The sequence below is a fragment of the Scomber japonicus genome, chromosome 7, assembly GCF_027409825.1.
Source record: "Scomber japonicus isolate fScoJap1 chromosome 7, fScoJap1.pri, whole genome shotgun sequence".
Classification (NCBI taxonomy): Eukaryota; Metazoa; Chordata; class Actinopteri; order Scombriformes; family Scombridae; genus Scomber; species Scomber japonicus.
In genome coordinates this window covers 23719681-23744686 of record NC_070584.1, presented here as the reverse complement: position 1 = coordinate 23744686, position 25006 = coordinate 23719681, and the positions used below count along the sequence as shown (strand labels likewise).

The 25006-nt window shown below is 40.2% G+C and overlaps 1 protein-coding gene across 5 annotated transcripts in view; it reads left to right on the top strand.

Annotated features, from left to right (window-relative positions):
* Positions 1 to 25006, top strand: part of dennd1b (DENN/MADD domain containing 1B) — a 104522-nt gene that overhangs the window by 73199 nt on the left and 6317 nt on the right. For 2 of the 5 annotated variants that reach the window (XM_053322063.1, XM_053322062.1), the window contains 8 exons: positions 1483 to 1608; positions 5807 to 5908; positions 11760 to 11850; positions 13126 to 13166; positions 14581 to 14616; positions 15071 to 15127; positions 16521 to 16610; positions 24594 to 24679. In XM_053322063.1, the coding sequence (XP_053178038.1) occupies positions 1483 to 1608; positions 5807 to 5908; positions 11760 to 11850; positions 13126 to 13166; positions 14581 to 14616; positions 15071 to 15127; positions 16521 to 16610; positions 24594 to 24679 (629 nt within the window). Of the gene's footprint in view, positions 1 to 1482; positions 1609 to 5806; positions 5909 to 11759; positions 11851 to 13125; positions 13167 to 14580; positions 14617 to 15070; positions 15128 to 16520; positions 18818 to 20781; positions 21036 to 24593; positions 24680 to 25006 lie in introns of those variants that run through there. The other 3 variants (XR_008321590.1, XM_053322064.1, XM_053322065.1) reach the window with 3 other exon arrangements.

Genomic DNA, 25006 nt, shown 5'->3' with positions numbered 1-25006 from the left:
AACGCAGAAGAGCATGGGGTAATTTAATGGTAGACAGAACATCAAATATTTTTCCGGCTTTAATCTCTTCTTTCTTATTATTTCTTACAAACACTGCTGCTATCAGTGGCAGCATTAAGATGAATATTATTGATATATGCAATTAGTAATAATTGTGTAAAGAGTCTACAGAGTCTAAAATATTGCACTGTATTAAGAGGTGGTTGAGTGGGCTGGTAAAATATGTAGCACAGAATTAAATGTAAAAGGCAGGCTGCTAACCAAAAATGTTAATTTAAGGCTCATTGTTATTTCACACACTTTTTTCAGGTCTGCATGTGCAGTCACTTTTCTTGTACTATATTCAAGCAACAGAGTGGTGTGCTGAGTATATGAAACGACCATACCTGAGGAGCATTGCTTTATTCTGTCCTGCTGTATGATGAGCAATACACCAAATCCTTACCAGCCACAGCCACAGTTCTGTTGGCGACCCTTTTCTGAGTTCTGGGTAGCATTTGTCGTCTATTATATGTTGAGGATGGGAGATAAAACAATGCAAAGTTTACAGTGAGGAAGCCAAATTAATCTGTGTCTTGCTAATTGTGGTTAAATGTTAAACTTGAAGGTTTTTACTGTTAAAATCATGAATCATGTTTTGCTAACAGCCCACACCAAACTGCCTTACAGTAATCTAGACCTCCTGTGCGACCCAATCAAATGTTGTGCTTTTGTGCTAAGTTGGCACAGCCCACACAGAGAGCAGCAGTCCCTCGCTATCTCTGCCTCTTCGCTCTGCCACAACATAGTGAGACTACTGCTGAGCAGGTGAGGAGTGCCTCTTGACAACTTCCTTCCCAGACTCCCCAGGGCCCGGTGGCCAGGGTGAATCTTTTGTCATCCTAAAACAAGCTTGGGCCTGCTGCTCCTCCACTCTCGCCTGGAGTCCTGGAGACAGAGCCAGGAGAAGGGAAAATAATTAAAGACATTTTATGTCAAGAGTCCCTTTCTAGAGGGAGTCTGGGAGAGCCAACAGGGGGAGGGGGACACAGGAGGACTGGAAAGAACAAGTAGGAGAGTAAGAAATGGAGGAAGAGGCAAAAAGCAAAAAGGTGATGGGGAGGAGAGCGGGGGTGGCATCCTGGAGAGAGAGGGTGAGAGAGGAAGAGCAGGGATGTGAGTTTCTATTTCCTCTCCCTCTCGGTGCCCCCGTCCTCTGCTCAATTAGCAAAGCAGCAGGTGCTCCCAGCAGCACAACAGATAAGCTTGAAGGGAAGGCTGAAGCTTTTCCCTTTCTTTTCTTTCCTTTTTTGAGATGACCTGCAAATGTGATACTTCACACCCAGAATGGGCTAGCTGTTTCCTCCACCAATTTCAGAGGTGATAATTTAACTTTTACCCCTCCATCTCTACTTTTCCCCCCTCCCATCTCTCTCTCTCTCTTTCTGACTCTGTCTCTCTCTCTTTCTCTCCCACTTTCTCTCTCTTCATGTTCTCCACCAGGTGTCCTCTCTGAAGAGCAAGCTGAAGAAGCAGTCAACAGCAACAGGAAGTGGTGTGGCAAGGGCCTTCCTGAGAGCACAGGCCGCTCTGTTTGGATCCTACCGAGATGCTCTCAGATATAGACCTGTAAGGCTCCATTTCTATTAATCACTACTTTTCATCCTGTGGAACATATACTTATATATTTAAATCAGCTTAAGGACACTCTACATGATTGGATGCAATGGAACCCAGAGTGAGATGCATCCAATATTTGAGCTAACCTAATTTAGATCATCACACCCAAATTACAAAGTACAAAGAAACGTATTTACCCATTGCTTGCTGGTGATATTTGTTTTATCTGTACACATTTTGAAATATCTGTCCTTCATCCCAGTGCAGTAAATGAAATTGTGATTTTGTATGTGCTGCTCACACAATTTAATAATTTACAGTAATTTAATGTTTAGTAGAAACATATATTTTTAGAAACCATTCAACTCCTTGGTTCATGGCAGAGGCAAACAATTTCAAATGAGGATTTCTCAAAATTACACAAACTCACCACAACAGTTTGTAAAATTCACAAACATACAATTATTAACAATTATATTTAAATATATATATTTATTAAGTAATCCAACAGAAATGTAAAGCCCACAGACTTGTTTAGCATTTTAATTGACAAGCACAAGTATTCACAGACAGGAATATAATGCATGTTTGCTCTTCAGAATGTGTAGCAAGCTGTAGTGATCTTAGTTTGGGTGAAGTGATTCAGATTTCACTGGAGTCTGGTTAGACTGGGGCAGTTTTGACTGAAGGTAAAAGGTGTGTTTTCAGATGGAGTTCTGAGCTAAGGTGGGCCTGTCTGAGGCAGTGAAATGTCAGAGGAGCTGAAAAGAGTCAGGACGTTCCCTTTGAAGATCCCTTATAGCCACCTTTGGTGTTTTACTCTCCTTTACTAAGCCCTCCTAACATTTCTTTTCTGGATCTTTTCTGCTTATCAAGTCTGAGTCAGGGCAGAGCAAACTACAGCATGTCCTGTTTGTCAAATAGCGAAGCCTTTGTTCCTTTGGCTTTGAGATTAATTGGACTTTGTGGACTCCCGGAGTCAAGATGCTACATTATTGATGCTGTCTCTCTTTTCTCTGTATACAGACAGTATACGAACAAACTGCCTCCCCTCTGACACAAGCACTGAGACTCAGTATATGTGTGTGTTTGTGTACGTGTGCACGGCATGCAGTAATTTCTTCGTTCACTCAAGCTCTCAATGTTTTATTTTAGACAGGCTCTGTATAAAAGCCTGGAGTTAACATACATGCACAAGCATAAGTACGCACATGAAGATACTGGTGATAAACCCCACGTTCTGATAGTTGTGGGGTTTCACTTTGCTCATTGTTCTGAGCTGAGGAAAAGATCTTCCTAGACAGTGCTGATCCGAGCGCTGTGGTTCACGGGCCCATATGTCTTGACAGAAGGAGGGGTGTGGATGCTTGGTGGGAGTCTTGCTGAGCTGTAAATGAAACAATACTGGAAAATGATAATGAGTTGAAAAGCAATCAGCTGATTAGAACAGCATTTCTTAGGTCATCAGTTTCAGTGCATGTCTATGTTCCCTCAGGTGCTTCTCACCAGCTCAGAGCAGCACTCATGTCTGGAAAAAGAACCTGAAATAGCAATTCAAATTAGTTTTCACCACCATTGATGAAGCCAAGCTGGGTAGGTGGGTGTGCATATTCCAACATTGCGTTCTCTGTACTATTTAGGGGAAGAATTAGCAGAAGTTCTACTCAACCAGGCATATAATCAGTTCAAAGCATCCAATCAGATGTGAGAACTCTGGGTGTGGGAGGTCGGGGTGCCATCACATGTTTGAAAGTTGTATAGACAGCTTTAGATGCCAAACTTAACGCAGTGCATGCTCTTGTGTACTGCCTATAACACGTATAATCTGTGCACAAACAGTACAGTACAAGTCACACTCAAGTACATGCAAGTCTATACTGAAATGTCTAAAAACAGCTCAATAAAGTTGTAACTTAAGTAATAGAAATAACTGCTGTTATTCTACAGAATATTTAGAATTTCAGTCCCTGTTCTTTAATGGAAAGGAGCTGCTCCTGGCCTTCATAAATGAAAAGCTTGTATTTTATTTAAACATTTCAGTCCATGTCTAACAATATTGAAATAATAATTTACATTCTATAACAGCTTATTCTACAAAAACTCTCTACACACCCACTGCAGTAAAAAATATAGATATTCATACATTTCTACTTACTGATACTTCTGTTCCTCCTACATTAGAACACTAATCCATTAATTCAACACATGTACCACAAGAGTGTCAAGCTCACATACAGTATATGAATGTTGGTTCATGATTCAAATTGCAAATGATTAAGACCTTAATTAAGAAAGATACCATTTAGTAGTGAATGTATGTCACATGTACAGTATACATACTTTACATGTGCATGTACAGTGCTCAATATTCCAGTCAGTATATCCATGATACACAATACAATATTAACATGGCATTACTACAGTGGCTCTTGGAGGAAGTTAACAAGTAACATGACCCTTGCCTTAAGAAAGGCTATAAACCCATAGCTGTTTCTGTAATATGGGCTTGAGATATATTGTGTTCATGCCGTGTAAGTACTACTACAGCTTTAATGACTTAATTCAGTTGTATAGTCCCATGAAAATAAGAATCATTTTGTTTTAGTTACCTTAGAATAAGCCCTTTATGTCTGCACAGAATGGGTCCTCTTCTACAGAGGCTGCCATTTTGCACCTCCAGTTTTCTACAGTCACCCTGAATGGACAAACCAAACACTGGTTCTAGAGAGGGCCTTTTGCATTTTTCGCAAGTTTCGTGGCCACTCTAGGCTCTCCTACAGGCTTCGAAGGGGAGAGGTATTCAGTTAGTTGCTATCTGCAACCTCACTGCTGGATGCCACTAAATTTTACACATTCAACCTTTAAGTCATTGTTTTTTGTACTTGAACAGGATGTTAATGTCATCTTTACTGTGCTAGCTGTAAGCTAAATGGTTATTGTGCGAGCCACATAACTGCAATGTCACTGGTTCGACTCCAGTAAGGAACCTTTGTTGCATGTTGTACCCATCTGTCTCTTGTTTTCCTGTCCACTTCACTGCCCATTTTCCAATAAAGGCAAAAATAAAAAAAGATTACAATTTATGCTGCTGTCTTCCTTATAAAGGAGCCCATGTTTTGAGATTCCTGTACTAGCAGGAGCAGTTGGCATTCAGTACAGGCCTGTATGAACCAAAGGATTTTGTTGGATACTGATGTGTACACAGACCAAGTCTTAAAGTTGCCTTGGAAAGTTTTTTTAGTAGCAGTTAGTTGTTAGTCTCAGCATGCTATTCAGTTTTGCTAGCTGCAGTATGGTCCGAGGCTGTAGCAGCCAGATGGAGACTGGATAGATGATTAAACTACAACTGAAGCTACTTTCAACTCTGGCTTTTACGAGAGAATACGCCTTAAAAACTTTAAGTGATGTAAGGGGAGCAGTATTCCTGTGATGTAATTTGGGCCACGGGTATCATCCGCCCATGCCTGAATGGGGTTAGTCTCCAGTGTTGTTAAGTTGTTTTTATGTGCCACACTGTGCTAAGAGCCAGAAACAGACAAAGCATATTGTTTTACACCAAAAGAAATTAGAGCATCGTTGAAATATGTGAGAATTATGTTAATTATGAGAAAGCATGAATTGGAAATGACCGTGGGGCTGCGTGTGATTGGCCTGCAGTGGTTCTGTTGTCATCCTCCGTGTCTATAGCTCACAGGCCAACAGACATGATGTAAGAAATAGTAATAATGTGCTAATGTGCTCATGTGGAGTACTGTGGAGTTTACTGGGACACTGTCTTCTGGTCTAGGGGAGATCGGGTGCGCTCTGCCAGGGGAACTGTTTTAAAGGGGACTGTTTCTTTTTTCTTTTTACTTTACTCTTCCTCCTTTTTTCCTTCTTCCTCTTTCCTTCCTGTCCCTTTTTAGACATTTCTGTTTTCAGGCCCACTTAGTTCACTAATGAAGACATCTGTTGAAATAGTTACTTATTAGGGAAGAGTTTTTACAGGGCATAATGATAATAGACACTGTGTGAATTACTTAGTTAGTTATCATATTATAAACACCATTGTTTAGTTTAGACCCCCTGCTGTTCAAGCCACCAACCGCATCTGCCTTCATTCAAACATGGTTAAAATCAGGTTGGTGCAAAGAAGAGTGAGCCAAAATGAATTAATATCAATTGTTCGTTTTAATTTTTGCCAATAATGTCTCTGTGGACTTTTCAGGGAGAGCCGATTACATTCTGTGAGGAGAGCTTTGCAAACCATCGCTCGGGCACCATGAGGAACTTCCTGTCCATGGCAGTCAATCTGCAGCTCTTCAAACAGGTACAAACAGCTGTGTGTGTGTGTGTGTGTGTGTGTGTGTGTGTGTGTGTGTGTGTGTGTGTGTGTGTGTGTGTGTGTGTGTGTGTGTGTGTGTGTGTGTGTGTGTGTGTGTGTGTGTGTGTGTGTGTGTGTGTGTGTGTGTGTGTGTGTGTGTGTGTGAGAGATAGATTGATAGATTGATAGATAGATGGAGGGAGAGAGATTATGTTTCTTTAAACCACATTTAATACTCATTTTGGCACACTGTAACCAGAACTGATTTCATACTTCAAAATATTGTGTATGTGTAAATTCTGGACATGATATTCAATCTTCTGTGTAAAAACAGGACCTTTACTGATCTCAGATCATAATTATAGTTGGCTAAACATCTCCTGTCACTTACATGCGTAAATTGACAGATGCACAGCTCTGTTCAGCAAGCTATAGGCAAGCACAAATAGAAAAAGATGACTGAGTGCTTCCTTGGCAGGTTACTCTGTCCTCTTCCATCAATGTCAGTTCACTTTTAAGGATTTTATTTTTTTGGGAGAGATCTTTTATTTAGAACAGTGAAAGTCTTCATTTTTACAGATGAAAGTTGTCTGTCTACACTTTTTGTGCTCAGCAAACTGTCGGCTTGGTAAAGTTAGCATTTAGTATCTTGACAGTTGAGTTGTTCAGAGTGAGGAAAAAAGGAGAAAAGAGAGGCCTGGTGTTATAGAGGGTTATTGACCCCTAGAAAATGTTTACTGTGGTTATCTCTGCACACACATTTTAATGTGTCTCTGTTTGCTCAATTTTTCCTGATGCACAAACACAACCATGACAAGTTAGGCCCTTAAAAGCATTTACAGTACAGATACATCAAGATTGTGTTATCTTAAGCCTCTTTCGCATTTAGTTCACACAATGATTTTCACTATTATATTCACACATGCAGCTACAGTACATGCATGAACATTTCTGTCTTGCATCTTTTCACACAAGCCAAACAATGCTAGAATAGATGGGGCCAGGGACAAGTTATCAATCAATCAATCAATCAGTCAATCAATCTTTATTTATATTGTGACAAATCACAACAAAAGTCATCTCAAGGCACTTTGCACATAGTAGGTCTCTAGACTCTTGAATTTATTTAAAGTTGAAGTCATGCAACACTTAAGGATGCCAACCGTTCTGTGCGGACTGAGAGGAGCTCTCTTATTTCTGAGTCCCACTTCCAGCCATTCTTAAAGCTTATTTGAAAACCAAAAAAGTTGTATTGCTTGTTAGTTATCAATTCACTCACAAAAGCAAGGCAAGGCAACGATAAACAAGTCGTAGATTCAAATACGTCATCAGCTCAGTCTTGTGATTGGTTCACTCGCTCCACGTGAATTATATGCTTGACGCTGCAATGTTACTGCTTTCATTCACAACACAGCCATACTTATTTTGCCCTGAAACGTTGCTAGGTGTTGAGGTGGGTAATTGGTGGTACAGATTTCCCTGAATATCGATCACTGCTCCCCTTCACACATGACCCCATGCAGGAAATGTTCCTGATCATTTCAGGGACAAACTGCATTTGTGAAAAGAGCTTTATTAACATGTATGTACAAGCCTGTAAAGCAAAATATGTGACCAGAATTTCAATTCAGTCTAAATTGAAAATTCACCGCTGGCAAATATTGTGAAGTCCTCTGTGGTTATGTGTGTATTTATGTGCATGTACAGTATGTGTGTGAGCAGGTATCGTTTATTCATGTGTGGTTACAGGAGTTTTCCTTACAATCACTCATGTATACTTAATATGTTTTTCTCCCAAATACCTTTAGCTGTACTAAACTTAGCTCAGCCAATTGGGAAGACACCTCAGGCTCCGAAGAAAATGTCCTCTCACCACTTGAATTTTTCTTTGTGCTCTCTGACCCGTGACAGTAGTGTGATTTACCCCCGAGAGTACAGCACAGCGGCCCTCAATCAGCCTTTTGTTTCTCTGGACACACTGCCCCGTCTATAATTTTCCCAGGCAGAGCAGATAGAGAGCAGCAGTTCAAAGCATCCTCCCGGCTGGCTCCTGCCTCAGTGGTAGCATTGGGAAACAGGCCCTTATCTTCTCTCTAGAACGGGGGATGAGGTGAGCTTATCTCCTCCACTCCTCTTTCTACTGGAGTGAGTGAGGCCAGCGGTCTGCCCAAGCTCTGCTCTGGCCATGACCCATATCCGCTCACAAACACGCAACTCAACTTGCTTGGCCACACACATGCACATATAAATTTTCACATGAATAAGTACTAGCTGAATAAGTACTAGCTGAGGATGCTTGGATATTTTCCAGTAGCTCCGCTTATTTGTCTCTTATTGATTGTTTGTTTACTGTAACAACTGTACAAATGTATTTATCATCATTATCATCATTATATATAGACCTGTAAGAAAGACTGCTTAAAATCAACATCTAAAATAGACCATTAGTAGTACACAAAAAAATTATTTTTGCTTGATTTTTTGTTTTCCCTGTTCTCCAGCTAAAGTGAACAGACATAGAGAACTGACATAGATGCCACTTATGAGCAGTTTGGGCGGTGTACACAAACAAATTGGGTTATTCAATTATCAAGTAACCAATCATCAGTGACTGAAACAATATATAATAGAATATGTTAAATGATGATGTTCATTAGTCCAGTTGCAAATAATGGGCAAGGTGTGGGACTTCTCACTGTCAACTCTATGTTTGCACCACTTGGTTAAATATGAGCCAAATTCAAACCATATTGTTGTGGCTGGGAGACCACTACACACATTACTGCAGGCTGAAGCACATATAATGTTGAGGCGTTACCCGAGTTTAAAGTGTTACCATCTTAGCAGGAAATTGCTTTTCTGCAGGTACATTATGTTGTGATTGTGTTTTTTTTCTCATAAAGCAACTCTTTTGCTGTGTGATCAACTAAAAGTAATTACAGTTTTATAAGGAAACAGTGCGGAGTTGTTGATGCAAATTCAGCAAATATTAGATACTGACCTACTGTAGTTGTACTATAGTGAATTATGTGTCTAGGTTACAAAAAGCAGAAACAGAAGCCATTTCATCTCATGTCTCTATGAAATATAGATGCTGAATCAACCCTAAATACATACCCACCTCTTAATATGCCAGAGTTTCACACGCTAACACACATCTGTTCCTGAAGTCTTTGCTCTACTCAGTCCATCAGCCAATCTCTGTTCAGGCCAGAACAAGTGGGAGAAATCTCCCCAAAGAATGCAGGGGAAAGCCTGTTGACATTAACCTGCTTCCTATCAACCATCCTCAGCTCCTACACACTTAAACACTCACACACTGCCATGTGTGTATTGTGCCAGCGGAGACTGATTCAATAAACTGTCCTCCTCTTATTGACAAAACTAAGCTCTACACAGTTTTATTGAGTCTGTAGGGGGCACTCATAAATGATGTACTACCAGGAGCCTTTGTTGACAATATACGTTCTATCAATCAATAATTATCCATCGTTCTCAGTGTACATAAATGTGAAGTTGTGTCCTTCATAACCAAATAATTCAATTTAAAGACTGACTATGTTGTTGCTTCATCTACTCCATTGGGTCCACAAGAACCCATATCATTGCATTTATAATAAGCTGGAAAGTCCAACAAATAGTGACGAATGACAGATAAAACTAGCTGCCACCACTATGGCCAAAGAGGAAGCAAATATACAAATGCCTTAAGATGCAATAATATTAATGACTGCTTGACAGTGGCTCCAAAAAGCTTTTATCATAGAGAACGCAGTTCAGTAAATTGCATTTTCTCTCTTATTTTGCAAAGTCATTTTTTTTCATGGAGCATAATGGTTTGAGCACCCAATTCACTTACTCTGATACATATCTTGGTAGAGATTTGGTTTAGGTTTTATTAAACTGTGTCTCAGCATATCCAGTGTACATATTATTTGCCACTTACTCCCCAGGCTTCGTCCCCTTTGGCCAAATTTGGACTTCCATCTGCCATTAGCTAGCAGAAATGGTGGCAAGCTGCAGACCCAAAACCAACCTTGAGAACTTCTCCTTTAAAAAACCATTGATGACTTCATTAAGTATACACTATAACTGAATTTCTAAAGTTTATGGACCAAAATTCTCAGGTTGAAATAATAAATTAAATTTCCTTTAGGATCCATATGTACAGTATATCGCCACAAATGATCCCCTGTAGAGACCTAATCCCAATTTCTGGCTCCACAGTTCCAGAGTTTAAATAAGTGTAGACCACTGTGACCGGCTTGTGAGTGAGTTGGTATGCTGGTAGCCAGATGGGATAACTCTCCCTCTCTACTGTCTACAGCTACAACAGAAACAGGAAACAAGATGACATGTAGGCATGAAGAGATGGAACAGAATTTGCATCCAAGAGTGGAACTCAGTGTGGCTGAATCTGCACTGCAATGTTTTGACTTGACTTAATTTACACATATAGTTTGGCTGAATGTTCATAGACGTTCGTAGATGTTATACTGGATTCACAAACACTGTCAAAGTATTATTTAATAATAATCTCTTTTTTGTTTGGGTGAAGGTAATCCTGATTTGGCCCTAACCTGAAATGATTTTTTGTTTCTTTGAGAGTTTCTTTTTCTATTTAATGTCGACTAACTTTCCAAACAAAGAAAATGAGCTATTGTGTTGTATGTTTTGTGTATGTGCTCTTCTGCTCATGTGCGCGAGTGATTGTTGTTTAAGTGTTGGTGTGCATGTGTGGTGATCACAGTCTGCCATTGTTGAGTAATGTCTAATTAAGGCCCACAGTGAGGCAGGTAATCTGGTCAGGGTGTGTGCAGGGAGATGGTGGAGGGGGATAAGTGGAGGCTTTGGCTTGGTGATGATTTGGGTTGATTATCTGCACTAATTGGGCCAGCCAAGTAGCAGAGCAGTGGTTGGAGCCTGCAGGCTCACCTCTCATTAAAATGATCTAATGATGAGTTTCCAGCTCTTCTGACCAGAGGAGTGGGTGGCCGTGTCGGTCGCTAGTTAGCAGGCTGTCCCTTAGGACATGCACACTAAAACAACCTACATTGTTGTTACACTTCGGACACACTTGCAGAGGTGGGAGAAGGGTTGTCACAGTTAAATATGATCCGACAATACGTCAAAGAAAAGTGTACCACCATTTGTTGTTTAAAAAATACAGAGCTTTAAAGGTAGGAGGTGTTGGTTATTAATTAAAACATTAATCAGTCAAAATAAATTACACCTTTATTTCCACACCTTAATTTCCCTTTTATATAGGCTACTAATTATTTTAGTGACACTATTGCTAATTGTTGGCTGCTTCTCCCACCTACCTTTATTTTTAAGTCTGAAAAGTTACATCTAAATCTAAAGTCAAAGTTCAAAGGTATTTCTCACACTTTAATGCTGTTATTTTATTGTGTATGTTTGTGTCAATTTACACGTGTGTTTACTTTTAGTTGTGTTACATATTTATGCGTGTTTGTGTGCTTTGGTGAAATGTGTAGCTGTAGCTGTCTTGGCTGTTAGGCCCATATTTATGAGATGGAGTTTTATGCGCTCCATGTTACTAAGGGAGGAAATGAAACTTCCTCATGTCTCAGACAGTGTGCAGCATGTAGTCTGCTGCCTTAATCCCTCACCTGCTCCACATTACCAAATCCCTATTACCTGCAAACCACCTAATCTTGGGATGTAGTTTCCGTCAGGTAGGATTAATAACACCCACTGTTGCCTGAGTGTTTGAATCTGTGTGTGTGTGTGTGTGTGTGTGCGTCCGTGTGCACGTGTGTAAGTCTGTTTAAGTGTGTCCACCTTCTCCCCCACCTCCCCTCTTTAATAAGCAAGTTGTAATTTATGGTTGTAGTTCATCGACGGACGGCTGGCCAAATTGAACGCAGGCCGCGGCTTCACCGACGTGTTTGAAGAAGAGATCACAGAGGGGGGCTTCTGTGGAAGTGAGTAGTGCCAGACCTGTTCATCAATTAGTCAGATTACATTCATTTGCCATATTTCATGCAAAAAGAAGAAGGTATTGTGCTAAAGTAAGAGTGAACAGAACAAAGCTTATTAAAGTCATAAAAATCAAAAGAGTTGACATTCAAAACCTTTCAATGACCATTTAAAATCTAGTCTCAAAAAATAAAACAAGGCAAAACAATGAATGAGGATTAACAATCATATACTGAATCATTTTTGAATAAGTTTATAATATCTGTATTTAAAAACATTTCTACTGCTCAACTGCCCATTAGTTGAGTCATCTGAAGAAGTTTCATGTGAACTCAAATACCACCACGTAAGGTGCTTGTACTAATGCACTGATGAACTGTAGTGGTTTTGAAGGATTAGAATTTAATTATTATAAAAGACAACATCAAATTTTGTGCGTTGAAGTGGATCCTTTCTAAAATTAGTGTCAGGCATCACCTTTCATTGTGAATTGATTCAATTTGTTGTATTTGACACACATCAACAATGTCATCTGTTACAAAAATCCTTTATCAGAGCTGATAAAAAGGTAGTAAATCTGGTTGGATGTGGCAAAAGAAGAGTGATGAAAGAATTAATAATGTTTTGTCAGCAATGAGTGTCATAACAGGTGAACTGTGCACGAGACATCAGAAGTTTGAGTGTGAAAGAAATCCCACAGGACCGCTCAGACAAATTATGTCATTTTGATCGTAACACTTCAGGCTTGAGTTGTATTTCCATGAAAAAAAACTGTACCAGCTAAACACTTATCATATTACTGAGCTTATCAATTATGATCCTGACCCAAACCTATACTGTCATCTGTAATTCTATTCTCTAAATAAGAACAGGCCCTGAAAACTCTGAAAATATCACCACTATTATACAGTCCTCCATTCTGCACTTAGAATTCCTCTAATTCCTAGTACTAGTACTCATTTTACAATTAACAGTTAATATTTCTTATTTTTTCATGACAAAGGAACAAAAGAAGAAAACATCTTTGAATGTTGCAAGTTTTACAGAAAAGAGATACAATCAATCCAGAGATATGACAGAGCTTTCATTTTATTCATTTTTCATCAGCGTCAGTATTTGACTTGTCTAAAATGTGAAATGTTCAATAATGTGTCTGTCCTTGCTTTAGGACTGTGTCACAGTGTAATATACATAGTTAGCTTTGCTTTGCAATGTTAATACAGTGATATTGAGCGCAAAATGATTAATTCATATTCCCTGTGTTTTATACATCCTTTCAGGTAATTCAAGGTCTTATCAGCAATGGATGCACACTGTAAAGGTATTCACAGAATGTCCCGGTATCATAACTAAATGCTTTTATCTGTGGCTTTTTTTATGTTTCACTCATTTTATTCCCGAGTTATATTTAATTGAAAGCGTGATTGACATGACTAAGTGTTTGAAGTCCTGGTGTTGCCTTTGGAGTGAAGGGCTGCATGAATGTACAGATCCAGCTCGAGTGCAGTTTGGTGTGTGAAGCGGCGCGTGCAGCAGGACAGTGGAGACAGACAGGGAGGGAGACAGGAGTGATTTGACGTGACAAGACGTCCTCCGACATGACATGTTGATCTGGCAGCAAGCACAGGCGTTACTTCGTTGAACCGACCCAAGAACATAGATCTCTCCCTCCTCTTCCTCATCTCCTTCTGTCTCTTTCCTCCTCTCTGTTTCCTCCCTCTCTCTCTCTCTCTCTCTCTTTCTCTCTCTCTCTCTTTTCATCTCTGTCACAGACCCCCCTCTGTCTTTCTCTCTTTCTTACTCACTGAGTATCCCCCCTCCACCCCCGCCGTCAGCTAAGGCTGAATTAGTTCTCTAGAGTGCTCTTCAAAGGTTTGTTAAAGTTCACATTTCCTGACTGACAGGGATCTATAAGAGGGGCCTTCACCTCGGCCCCTCTCCTCCTCTCTTTCTGCCGACTTCTGAAATGCTGTCTGCCATTTACTCTGTTTAGCCGTTTAGCCGATGCTTTGTGCTTACACTAAAGACCAAACAGAGAGAATAAGAGTGAGACGCTAAAGGAACTAGGAGCGATGCAGTAACTCGGAGAGAAAAGAAGACAGACACAGAGAGATATTGGGTACCGTAATGTCAGTCTGCAGAGCTCAAAGTAGAAATCAATCACGCACAGTCCCCTCCATCGCTGTTTTAGCCTGCTTCTAAATAAAAACCTCCCGAATGCCATGAATCATGCAGTTTATCATGGCTCAGCGATAAGATACTTTGTCTGATGTCACCACTATTTTACTAAAGTTGTATTACAATACTATTTACAGCTGCAGAGGGAGTTAGGTATTGAAAGTCACTTGTGTCGTTGTGTCGTATCATGTGTTTTAAATTTTGATATTCTTTTAAACACTGATATACTGTGTATAACTCTATGGCAAATGAATGTAAAATCAGATACAGAATAATCAAACAGATGATCAAAGTGATGAATTGTGTTGATCTGTTATTCTGTATAACTAAAATCTTATATGTGTTATTAAAACTTCAATAAGTGTTTGTTTTCTTTAAGTCATTAATTTGGTCAACAGAAATGTCATAAGATTATTAAAGAATTATTACTTTGATAATTGATAAATGATGGCACTGAATGATCCTGTGACACAAATGGCTCAATGTGTATCTGTGTGTTCAAACCCACTCAAAATGCCTTGAAGTGACTGACTAATACTTTTCTATGTCTATAACAGAGAGGAGGAGCACTCATCAACACAGCTGTGATAAAGGTACGTTCATCTGCAAAACTGTGTTAATAGGCAACCACATCAGCATAGCTTGATGCATTTCCTCGTTCAATATGTACTTCCGAAAATTCATGAAATAGAGCTCTGACGACGACACACTGCGTGCTTGCATATAAAAGAAATTAACAACTCTTGTCTGTTTGAAATTGGCTGCGGAGGGAATAGGAGAAATGTTCATGACTAGACTATGTTTGATGAGCAGAACCATGTCGTTATGTGCTGTACAATAGGTGGTCAGGGTGCCCTTTCATGTTATTGCCTCCTGTTAGTGTGCAAGGCTCTCTTATCCAGCCTTTTGTCTCTGTGTTTTTGCCACAGGGATCAAAGCATTTCTTGATGTTACATGAAACCAGAACAGAATGTTAATGCAACATGTTTTGATTAATAATCTGTGGGTGTGGGTATGTGCGCATGTGTGATTTGTTTTTTCTCCTAGGCCAAGAGTCAGGCCAAGAAGGGCATCCGGGACATTAAGGGCAGACTTAAAGCGAGGGTGAGTGCATAGACCTTCACACCTCTCTGACTCACATGCACACGCTTGTGGAAGCGCTCATACACACACACACATAACTCTGTGCGGAGGCACATGGAGAGACACACGCCCCCCTCATGGAAACAGACAGGAAGGCTGCTTTACATGGAGTGTGTGATTCTGATGCAGCGGCCTTTAATGACTGTTGAAGCCTGCTTAGCGCTTTGTTCAGGGCTGTACATTTTTAACCAACGCCCCTCTGGCTATGGCCTGTCATGTCATCCGAGCCCTGGCCCCTCTTTCTCTTTTATTGTCTGCATATTTCATCAGTAAGCCTGTGATTTCCTCAAAGCTAATGTAACGAGGTGTATGTTTCCATAAGCCTGATGGATTTGATAAGGCAATAGCAGTTTGATCTGTCAGTGGAAAACTGAGAAGAGATGGCACTGATGATGAACAAGAGGAGTATGCACTGTTCTGCAAAGTGTATGCACACACAAACATGCATGCAGTCAGGATTGGCAAATGGAAATGCTAAAATCTATTTGATTTGGAAGTTTAACAGATTTCCTGTGCCTTCAGAAGACAAATTAATTCTAGTTTTGGTAGGAACACACTTGATCTGCAAAGCATTTATGTTGCTGCCAGCTGTAGGCATCTACACTAGGACACTAAAAGGACAAATATATTGCCGTTCAACTGATAATTATTTCTGGAACCTGCAAGAGAAAAAGTTTTAACGCTAACGCTCGCAACATTTTACATTTCTGTTATAGTCTTAATGAATCACCGCCATGTCTGTGACTCTGAGACTACTTTTCTAAAACAGCTGGGGACTGTAGCTTTTAGAAAGTGTTATTCAGATACAAGTACAGTAAATAGTGTGTTTGTTGGGGGCTATATCAGTTCCAGATTTAGTGCATAATGAGCATTTACATGATATATGTACAGTATATAAACTATTTAAAATATACCACAGTGCCCATGTTCATCTTAATAAAGATAACAGCCAATGCAGTGGTGGCTTTAACAGACTTTGGCAACACAGTCAACACTTGCTAGTTTAATTATTTTATTATTCATTTAGATTTTTTCATGGTATTTTTTTGACAAGAAGAAAAACATTGAATTCCACCAGATTTATCCTTCAATGTACATCAGTGTTACTGAGATATAGCAACAAACTGGACAAATAGCGGCATGTATTCACTTAAAAACCCTATTACATTCTTCAATTGAAAATGGATTAACTTATGTATGGTACAAATATGTTAAATGGGTTGTGGTGTGGACCTTTCACATGAATGCAAACATACAGCATTCACAAAACTCACTGATATTTTAGATGTGATGATAGATTAGATCATGTATTACACAAAACATCTAAGGTTTATATTCATCATTTCTTCCTCAGGAAGAAGAAGAAGAAGGGATGACTATCTGTGCAGGGTCTCCCACCAGCACCAAGAGCCTGTCTCCAAGGAGACTGCAGAAGATGAGACGGGTATGATACACACACGCACACACGCACACACACACACACACACACACACACATATATCAGTAAATGAGTTAACTGCAGCTACACTGATCATACCAGAGCTCAGTTTTCACTTGATCGACATGGATGCAGTGTTCCACTTCTGTACTCTTTCCGTCCACTTTTTCTTCTCATTTCTTTCTTTTCTCCATCCCCACATCACTCTCTCTTTCTCTTTTATCTCCATCCCTCTCCTGTCTCTCCCCTTCTTCCCCCAAACTCACTCTCTCTCTCTCTCTCTCTTGTAACAGCTCTTGGAAGCACATTAGTTTGTCAGGGTGCCAAATGTAATGATAAGCATTTTTTTTTCTTTCAACGCACCCATGTTGTACATTCAGTATTTTTCTCTGAACAGCACGGACAGTAGAAGCAACTCATCTGCTGGTCAGCATTTCCTCTGAAGAATTTGCTTTTGCACCATAAGTGGGTAGCACGTTTTTTTCTGTCTTTGTTGTGTGCAGAGCTGGCAAGCGAAGTGCAAGCACATGCAAGCTCACAAAGTATGCATTCATCAATAAATTTATCAGGAGATTTAACGTCTGAGATTTGTAACACTGTAGTGTGCTGTAAATGTAAATGTTCACATATATCTCTTGGTTTTGAAAGTTTAGTTTCAAGTAATTATAATTGCACACTTCTGTACAGTACTGAACACATACACACAGCCTCAGGGATACTAGTTATATCTCCCACCTCATATCTTTACCTCTGTACTCACAGCTGGAGCTCTTCCACCTCTTATTGCTAAAAAAAAAAAAAAAAAAAGACTCCCAATTCAGCTTAAAAAAACACACAAAAAAACATGCCTGCATGCACACGCTGACATTTTGGTCACAGTCATGTAAGAGTGTGATTAGGAGAGGTTGTGCTGTGTCTAATTAGCGTTGTGTTTCCTGTGTGTGTGTGATGAGGCTGGAAAGCCTTAGCGCAGAGGAAGGTGTGACGGCCGGGGAGAGGAGAGGAACGGCAATTAGGGCTTTTCTAAAAGCCTCCTCGGACACCCTCCCCCAGCTAATGCACACACAAAGCTGGGCCAACACACACACACACACACACACACACACACACACAGACAGATTAACAGTTAACATGCAATTGATGTGTGCGCACACCCACAAACACGCGCACACCATATTCAGGATATACACACGCTCACACCCCTGTCCCTGCCATTGAGGCCTGTTCGCTGCCACAGTAACGGGTCCCTGGAGACCACTGGAAGAGGCACACACAGGACACAGCATAGCATGTCCCAGAGCACTGGTTTTGTGTGTGTGTTTGTGTTTGTATATAGTCCATTTGATCCTCTATACACAATACTTCTTCCATTCTCGTCTTTTCACTTTGCCTTCCTGCCATTACTTTTTTAAAACATTATAGTTTATAACTCTGATAAATCAGTATACTGCCCTGGCACATACACATTAAAACCCTTTCCAAACCCTCCTGGGTTTTGTGTCTAAAGTCTGACAACCCTAGATTCTTTTCTGTCAACTGAAACTAAGACTGAAAATTGAGAAGCCTAGAAAGCCTTGATAATTTATGGCCTGTCAGTGTGCAATAACCCCTGAAAGATTGAAACTCTCCAAAACATTTGTCAGGAGATTCTACTGGAATTTTTTTGATGCCTTCAGTTTTGTTGGTTTTTAGAATAGCCCCATTAGTTTGTTTTCTGTCATTATACTTCAATTGAAGCACACTAATTGGATAAGAAAATTAACTCGTTCCCACAGAAAATGTTTATGCTCAACTCAGTGAAGAATGCCATTTGTTTACAAAAATCTGCGGTAAAGACCACTGGAAAATCATTCAGCCAGAATATAATGAAAGAAAGACGCTTTTAGGTTTAAGTTGCTACTCTCTGGACTTAAACTTGTACCTGGCTGCTTAAAACATGCCATAATTACATTGCAATTATATGAAGTCACAGCTATTGTTCTTAGGGCTTTTTACCTCTCTGTGTCTCACCGTTCTTTCCTTTTTTTTCTGAGATTGCTTCCTATGAAATCTTGATACTGTTGTTCTGCCTGCAGCTTTCTTGACCAGGTGCACAAGAAATTGATCTCAATGGGACTAACCTGGTTAAATAAAGGTTAAGTATAATGAAAACAATTGGAAAAAACATACCTTTATCCACACACCTGCCCAGGCTCCTATAGAGCTGTGCCTGTACCTACCCACATTTCAGTTCATTCCATAGAATAGTATAATAATAATAATAATAATAATAGAATAATAGACCTAGGCCTCGCCTCTGTCCAAATAATCCACTTTGTCTCAACCTTGCATTAACAGTATTTAATTTCAACTTTTAAATATCTAAATATTTAAAATAAGACAGAAATAATACTTTTCTTATTTTAAAAAAGGAAATATATTAAAGCATGAGCAATGATTCTGCTTAATATTCCACACCAAGCTCACCTCATTTATACACAGTAAGACAAACCAAATAACATATTGACATATTTTTTGCATTATACCCTCAGCTACACCTCCCCTGCTGTCCATGTCTGTTCCTTTGACCAAGTGACCAAGGCCTTTTCAGCCTCTGCATAAATACAGAAACATTTTGCGCTGTCATAATCTCAAAAAATGTGATCTGATTAAAGAAATTCCATACCCTATGAAAAGAAAAAGGCTGATGCATTTTTATCATTCATTTTTTAGAAAACCCCACCATGTCTGTCCTTGAAATGAAATGAATGATCAGGGAGTAGCTCCTTTAATTAATCATAGCAAAGTAATGAGAGTAATGAAATTCATATTCTATTTGATCAGCCAACACATGTACCAAAGTGAAAGTGCTGCTGTCATATGCGTACATATTTCAGCTGTATCCGGCAATGTGGGTGATTTGTAGTGTTTGGTGTGCTTGTTGATTAAGAACGGAGGAGTAATCCTCCTTGTGACAAAAACAAGACTGAATTGGACTGCTGACTTCTTGTCTGATACAACAAACAACAACTATTGTTCTGGCTCCTGGGTTTGTGTGTGAGTGTGGGTTTTGAGATTCTGTTACAGATTTTATCTATTTGGTGTTTGTTTATGTGTGTGCCACTGTGATATTGTGCTGTAAGGATCTGCAGATACTGTAGAAAGTGTATCTTTACCCTAGCCTGTTTTTACATGAGCATGTACGTGTGCATGTATACAATGCATGCATTTAGCAGTTTGCCTCAGGTTGGAGGCAATAGAGTGACAGCTGTAAAGAGAGCAAAGGAGCGTAGAGGCTGGGACAGTGTAATGGACAATGACAGCCAGCAGGCTTGTGGCCGGGCTCAGCCCCAGGCTCTGGACTCTTCACCTGGTGGGGCAGGAGAGATGCCAGCCCGGAAAACACCACAGAGCTCAGGGTGGAGGGGAAGCAGGGAACTAACACAGATGTAGAACAGAGGAATAAAGTCGCATAGATACTTCCGTGTGTAAAGGCTGCTCTGCGTGTGTCTGTGCGTGTGTGCGTGTGTGTGCGTGTGTGTGTGTGTGTGTGTGTGTGTGTGTGTGTGTGTGTGAGAGTGTGAGAGAGAGAGAGAGAGAGAGACAATGCTTGGTTAGATGTGTGTGTGTGTGCCATCAGTGGGAGACAGCTCATGTGTTCATGGCCACTGGACACATATGTACACTGTACACATGACTTGTGAAGTGTCTGTGTTTGTGTGATGATGGTTTCAAGATGAAGAACTATCATTTGTCTATGACTTCAAACATGCTTACACTAATGTTTTTTTAATAAAAACACCACTTAACTTGAAATATTGCTCATAACGCATTATATAGTCAGCAGTACATGATTGAAAGTCCTGTAATATGGCAAAAACAATGTTTCTGGATAAACATAATAGCTAATAACTATTTCAAAGTATAGCCATGCAATGTAAATTATAGCATGTACAGCATGTGTTTGTTATAATTAATAATTTTGACATTTTCGGTATGATTCTGATCTGTTCAAATATGCTCATAGTGTTCATTTTGAGATTAATATTGAGAATAGATATTGTTAGATGAATAGTTTATTGTAAACATGCCTCACAGTGAACTCTAAATAGAGTGGCAGTGTCCATACAGTAGATGTGTGAGCATCTGTGTGAGAGCACGATTATTTGTATGTGTTTGTTGTCTCCACTTTGTTTAGTTTCGCCCCACTTCAGAGACCAACTGGCTTCCTCACTGAAACCAAAGTGCCATCTCCTGGTATATTCAAAGTACTGCACCGCAGCCATTCACAGAAAGACACCTGGTGATTTTACTGGATGAGTTTAGTTTAGTGAAGAAGAATGAGCATAATGCACATTTTCCTTCTTTCATATGGCTCCTGTTTTGAGCAAAAAGGATGTGGGCTTTCAGCAACAGCCAGTTGGACAGATGAGCAGTGGATCTTGCCTCAAAAGCAGTCCCCCCCCCCCCCCCACCCCCCTCCCTTTCGGGTGAGCAGCTCTTAAACAGGCAGACACAGACTTGGCCGTACTTCTGCAAGGCTCTGCCTCTCCCCAAGGTTTGTTTGCATTTTACCGGCATCTCTTTACATACTCTGCCAAGCTGTGAGATCAGTGCCCACTCAGAAATACCATATGAAATGTATAATGTAAGACTGGCTATTAAAGTCCACTAGCATTTGGCCGTGTCACAGAGAGGCATAGTTGTTCCTCATAACCAGTCATGCAGGGAAGGAAGGGAAGAGGAGAGGAAAGTTTGTTTCTCCAAATAGCTACTAAAATGGATGGTGATGACTATTTTCCTCTCATAACCATAGGAATGAAATATAATTTTATTTGTATCAAATCTGAAGACTTTTCTAGGCCCCTTAGATATATTTAATACCTTTGCTTATTGTATCAGAAGGCTCAGGGTATAAACAGTTAGGGCAGAGGATTACTTACTCATGTTTATAATTGTACCCTCATTTACTTGCAGTCCAGGATTGTAAAGACTTGTAATCTGCACTGAAGATATAGTGTGTTTTATTTTTTTGTCTGAAGCCTGAACTAAAGGTAATCAGGATTCTTTAACTTCTTCAGCCAAGTACTCAGGAACACACATCAAAGCATTGAAATAACAAAATAACATAAAAATAATAAAGAAATGTTTCCCTCAGAGAAGAAAAGGGTGCAAAAAGAGATGTCAAAATTTTTCCTTGATTTAAGGAACACAAGAGGCTTATCTGCCGCTTCCAAAATACTAGTTTGAGCTAGTTTTACTGAAATAACCTGACCATTTTTATTATTTTCACGACTCCTGCTGTATCTTCCCCTGACTGGTTCGCTCTCGGTCTCTGCATTCAGTGCAGTCTCACTTGTGGCGGCATGGTGGAGAGGAAGGAAGTGAGAACCAGACCGACAGAAATAGTGACATCTGTCACTGACAGCTGAGTGATGGAGGGAGGAAATGGGAGACAGGAAGGCATGGAGGGAGAATCACTTTTTTTCATTTTCAACTTTCTGTTTCTCATTAGCCGACAGCGTGAAGCTAATGAAGGAGCAGTATGATCATCTGTTGTTCTGCTATTTCATGCTTTCCACTGTCCTGTCAGGCCTGGGGAGGTACGGGGCTGGTGGCTAAGCTGTCACAGCTTTAGCGTGGTACCTGTTTGCACTGGTTGAGAATATTTCATCATGAATGTGTAAAATTTGAAATCTCCCCAGGCACGTTTTCATTGTGTTGTTGTTACGCTGACATACAGTACGACAAATTTCAGATATCTTACACATACCTGCTTTTGCTCATTTTTACAGCTCTTGATGGACAGTAATACTTTGTTCAAGTAATGTAACTGAGAAATACACACGCTGTATCTCATATTACAAGTAAAATTAATACAATATGTTGGCCATTTTGAAAAAAAGTATCATAAACCAACTCCTGTGCCAAATGTGGCGCTTCTATCGTAAAATGGTCAGTTGTTGTAAATAGTTTAATCTTAACTGCCGCACTAAAGGGTCACAGTGAAGAGAAGGAATGACAAATTGATAAAGCCGTGAAGTGAGGTACCATCCATTTACTGCTCCCTATGGAACTTCCTTTTGGGTAGACGGCACCAAAGCTGTAACAGAGATCAGAGGGCCATGCTTCATGACCTGTGTCTGGTTGTGTTTGGGTTCACCTTGCTTTAATAAACACCTAGACGCAGAGAGAGGCCCTGCTTTCCTAAACACAGCTCTGTTCCTCAAATGAACAGTCTAAATAACTGCATGCACCATGAACATATAGTGCATGTGTTTATAGTGTTTGTGTGAAAGTATTTCTGTGTCTCACAGGTGCATCTCCACTCTGTCAGCTCGCTTTGGCTGGCTGGCATGTCAGCCTGGTCCCAGATTTACTGCCCTGACACAGGAATCCATTAAAGGCTGTTTAGGGATCCCAGGCCCGAGCCCCTCTGAAATCTCTTTCATTATAGCTCCAAGCTACCATGGAAGGGGAGTGGGTCGGCCAATCAGCAATGCCACCACATGTGTTCGTGTTTAGCCCGATGGCTGAGAGGCTTAAGTGGCTACTGCACACATCTCCTCCGCTGACTTTTATGGAGAAAATGGCACTTTAACTCTTTGTGTTTTTGTAATAGGGTGTGTATGCGGCTGAGTGTGTGTGTCTTCCCTGGCCGAACACAGGCCCTAAATGAGGCCGGGCCAGCCACACGTTACATTCCGCCTGTCTGGCTGGCACTGCGTCGGCTAATCAAGACCGGCTTGGTCCAAGGTTCCAATACTGACCCCCCCACCCACCTTCCCATTCCCATCATTCTTTGGGGCTCTGAGGAATCTTTCCTCACCTTTCAATATTTCCTTCATAGCGTTTCTTCGTTCACTCATTACCTTCCACCACCATCATTATTTTGTTTTTTTCCACAACACAAACACTACTTTCCACTCTTCTTATACACTAACCCTGTGCTTTGCTCACTTATAGGGTTTTAAAGAACATTTTCCACAATAATGTGCTTTGATATGTGTGGCTAAGTTTACAGAGAAACATGTAGAGAAATAAAAGTGAAGGGAGTGTAAAAAAAACCAGGGGAAACGTTGCTGTGCCCCCCCAATTCATAAGAGTAACTTCCTGCTGCTGACACGCATGCAGGTTGTTAACAGTGCTAGCATGTTAACTGTACCCCATGAGTACTGTACTTGTGTGTACCAAAAAAAAACACTCAAGGACAATTTGAGATGTTAAGGAGGTGAGGAGCAATATGTAAGAAGATAAATAGGCAAAATGAAAAGAGTGTCAATTAGAAAGTGAGAGATAGTGTTAACATAAGCGAACATGCACACGCAGTGAGAGAGGAACATGTGCGTCTTAGTGGAAGGCATGTTAATAAGTGGCCTGGGGCAGATTTGTGCTCCCATGGGGAGAGTCCTGCCCTGCTCTGTAAAGCTTCTGTCTCTTCTTTAACCCGCCCATTAAACATGGTACACAGGTGGCTTATTAAACCCACTGTGTCAGACAACTACAGTACACACTGATCATTCAACACTCTACACTGACAAATAAAATCACGTGCATCTCTGTCGTAATGCAAATGATTAATGCAGTTTCCCATATCCTCACTGGTAGCGGTTAAATGCATTGTAGTCCAAATATAATGCTGAGTTTGATAAAATACTGCAGGGGATCTTAAAGATTTTTATCCCTAGACCCAAATTTGACAAATTTAGTCTCAACCCTTAGGGTCCAGGCCCATTAAAACAATCTGGTATTCTTATCTTATGGGGACCCACCAGGCACAGACCTGCATCTTTTTTGTTTTGGGTCCCATGTCATAGTTTTATTAAAAAAATAAATAAATAGAAAAAGCTGCACTTCAGCAGAACACCGTATTTTAGACTCAAGGTTTAACGGGAGACTTGCATCTTTAAGCTGAGACCACCTCCCTCCTCCTGGGTCCACTTATATTGTTTTATCGTTTTGTGTCTTGTGTCTCACTACATTCTATTGCTTTGTGATTCTCATTACCAGCATAACCTTAACAAGTCTCCTATGAGTGTGGGCACTCGGGATCTTGGCTATGGGCTTGATGATGATGAGCTGGACAGTGCGAGCAAGTAAGTACTCCTGGTTTTATGACTTACAGCTATTTTCATTGTTTCAAGTATGTGTGTCAAGTTATGATAACTTTGGCTGTCCAACTGATGCATTTTATTTTTTTTTAAAGTTGACAAAAGTGGAAAGAGCTTTTCCAAGCAGATTCAGTGTTTTTTACTCATGATAACACTGCCCCCAAGTGGACATGTTTAGTAACAGCATAAGAAATGTCAGCTATATACTGTAACTGCTTATTTTCAAAGGATCCTCCAGTCGAAATGTTGACGTCCAGTAATACATTAAATATTATGTGTAAAAATTCCCACCTTCTAAAAATATTTCTTATG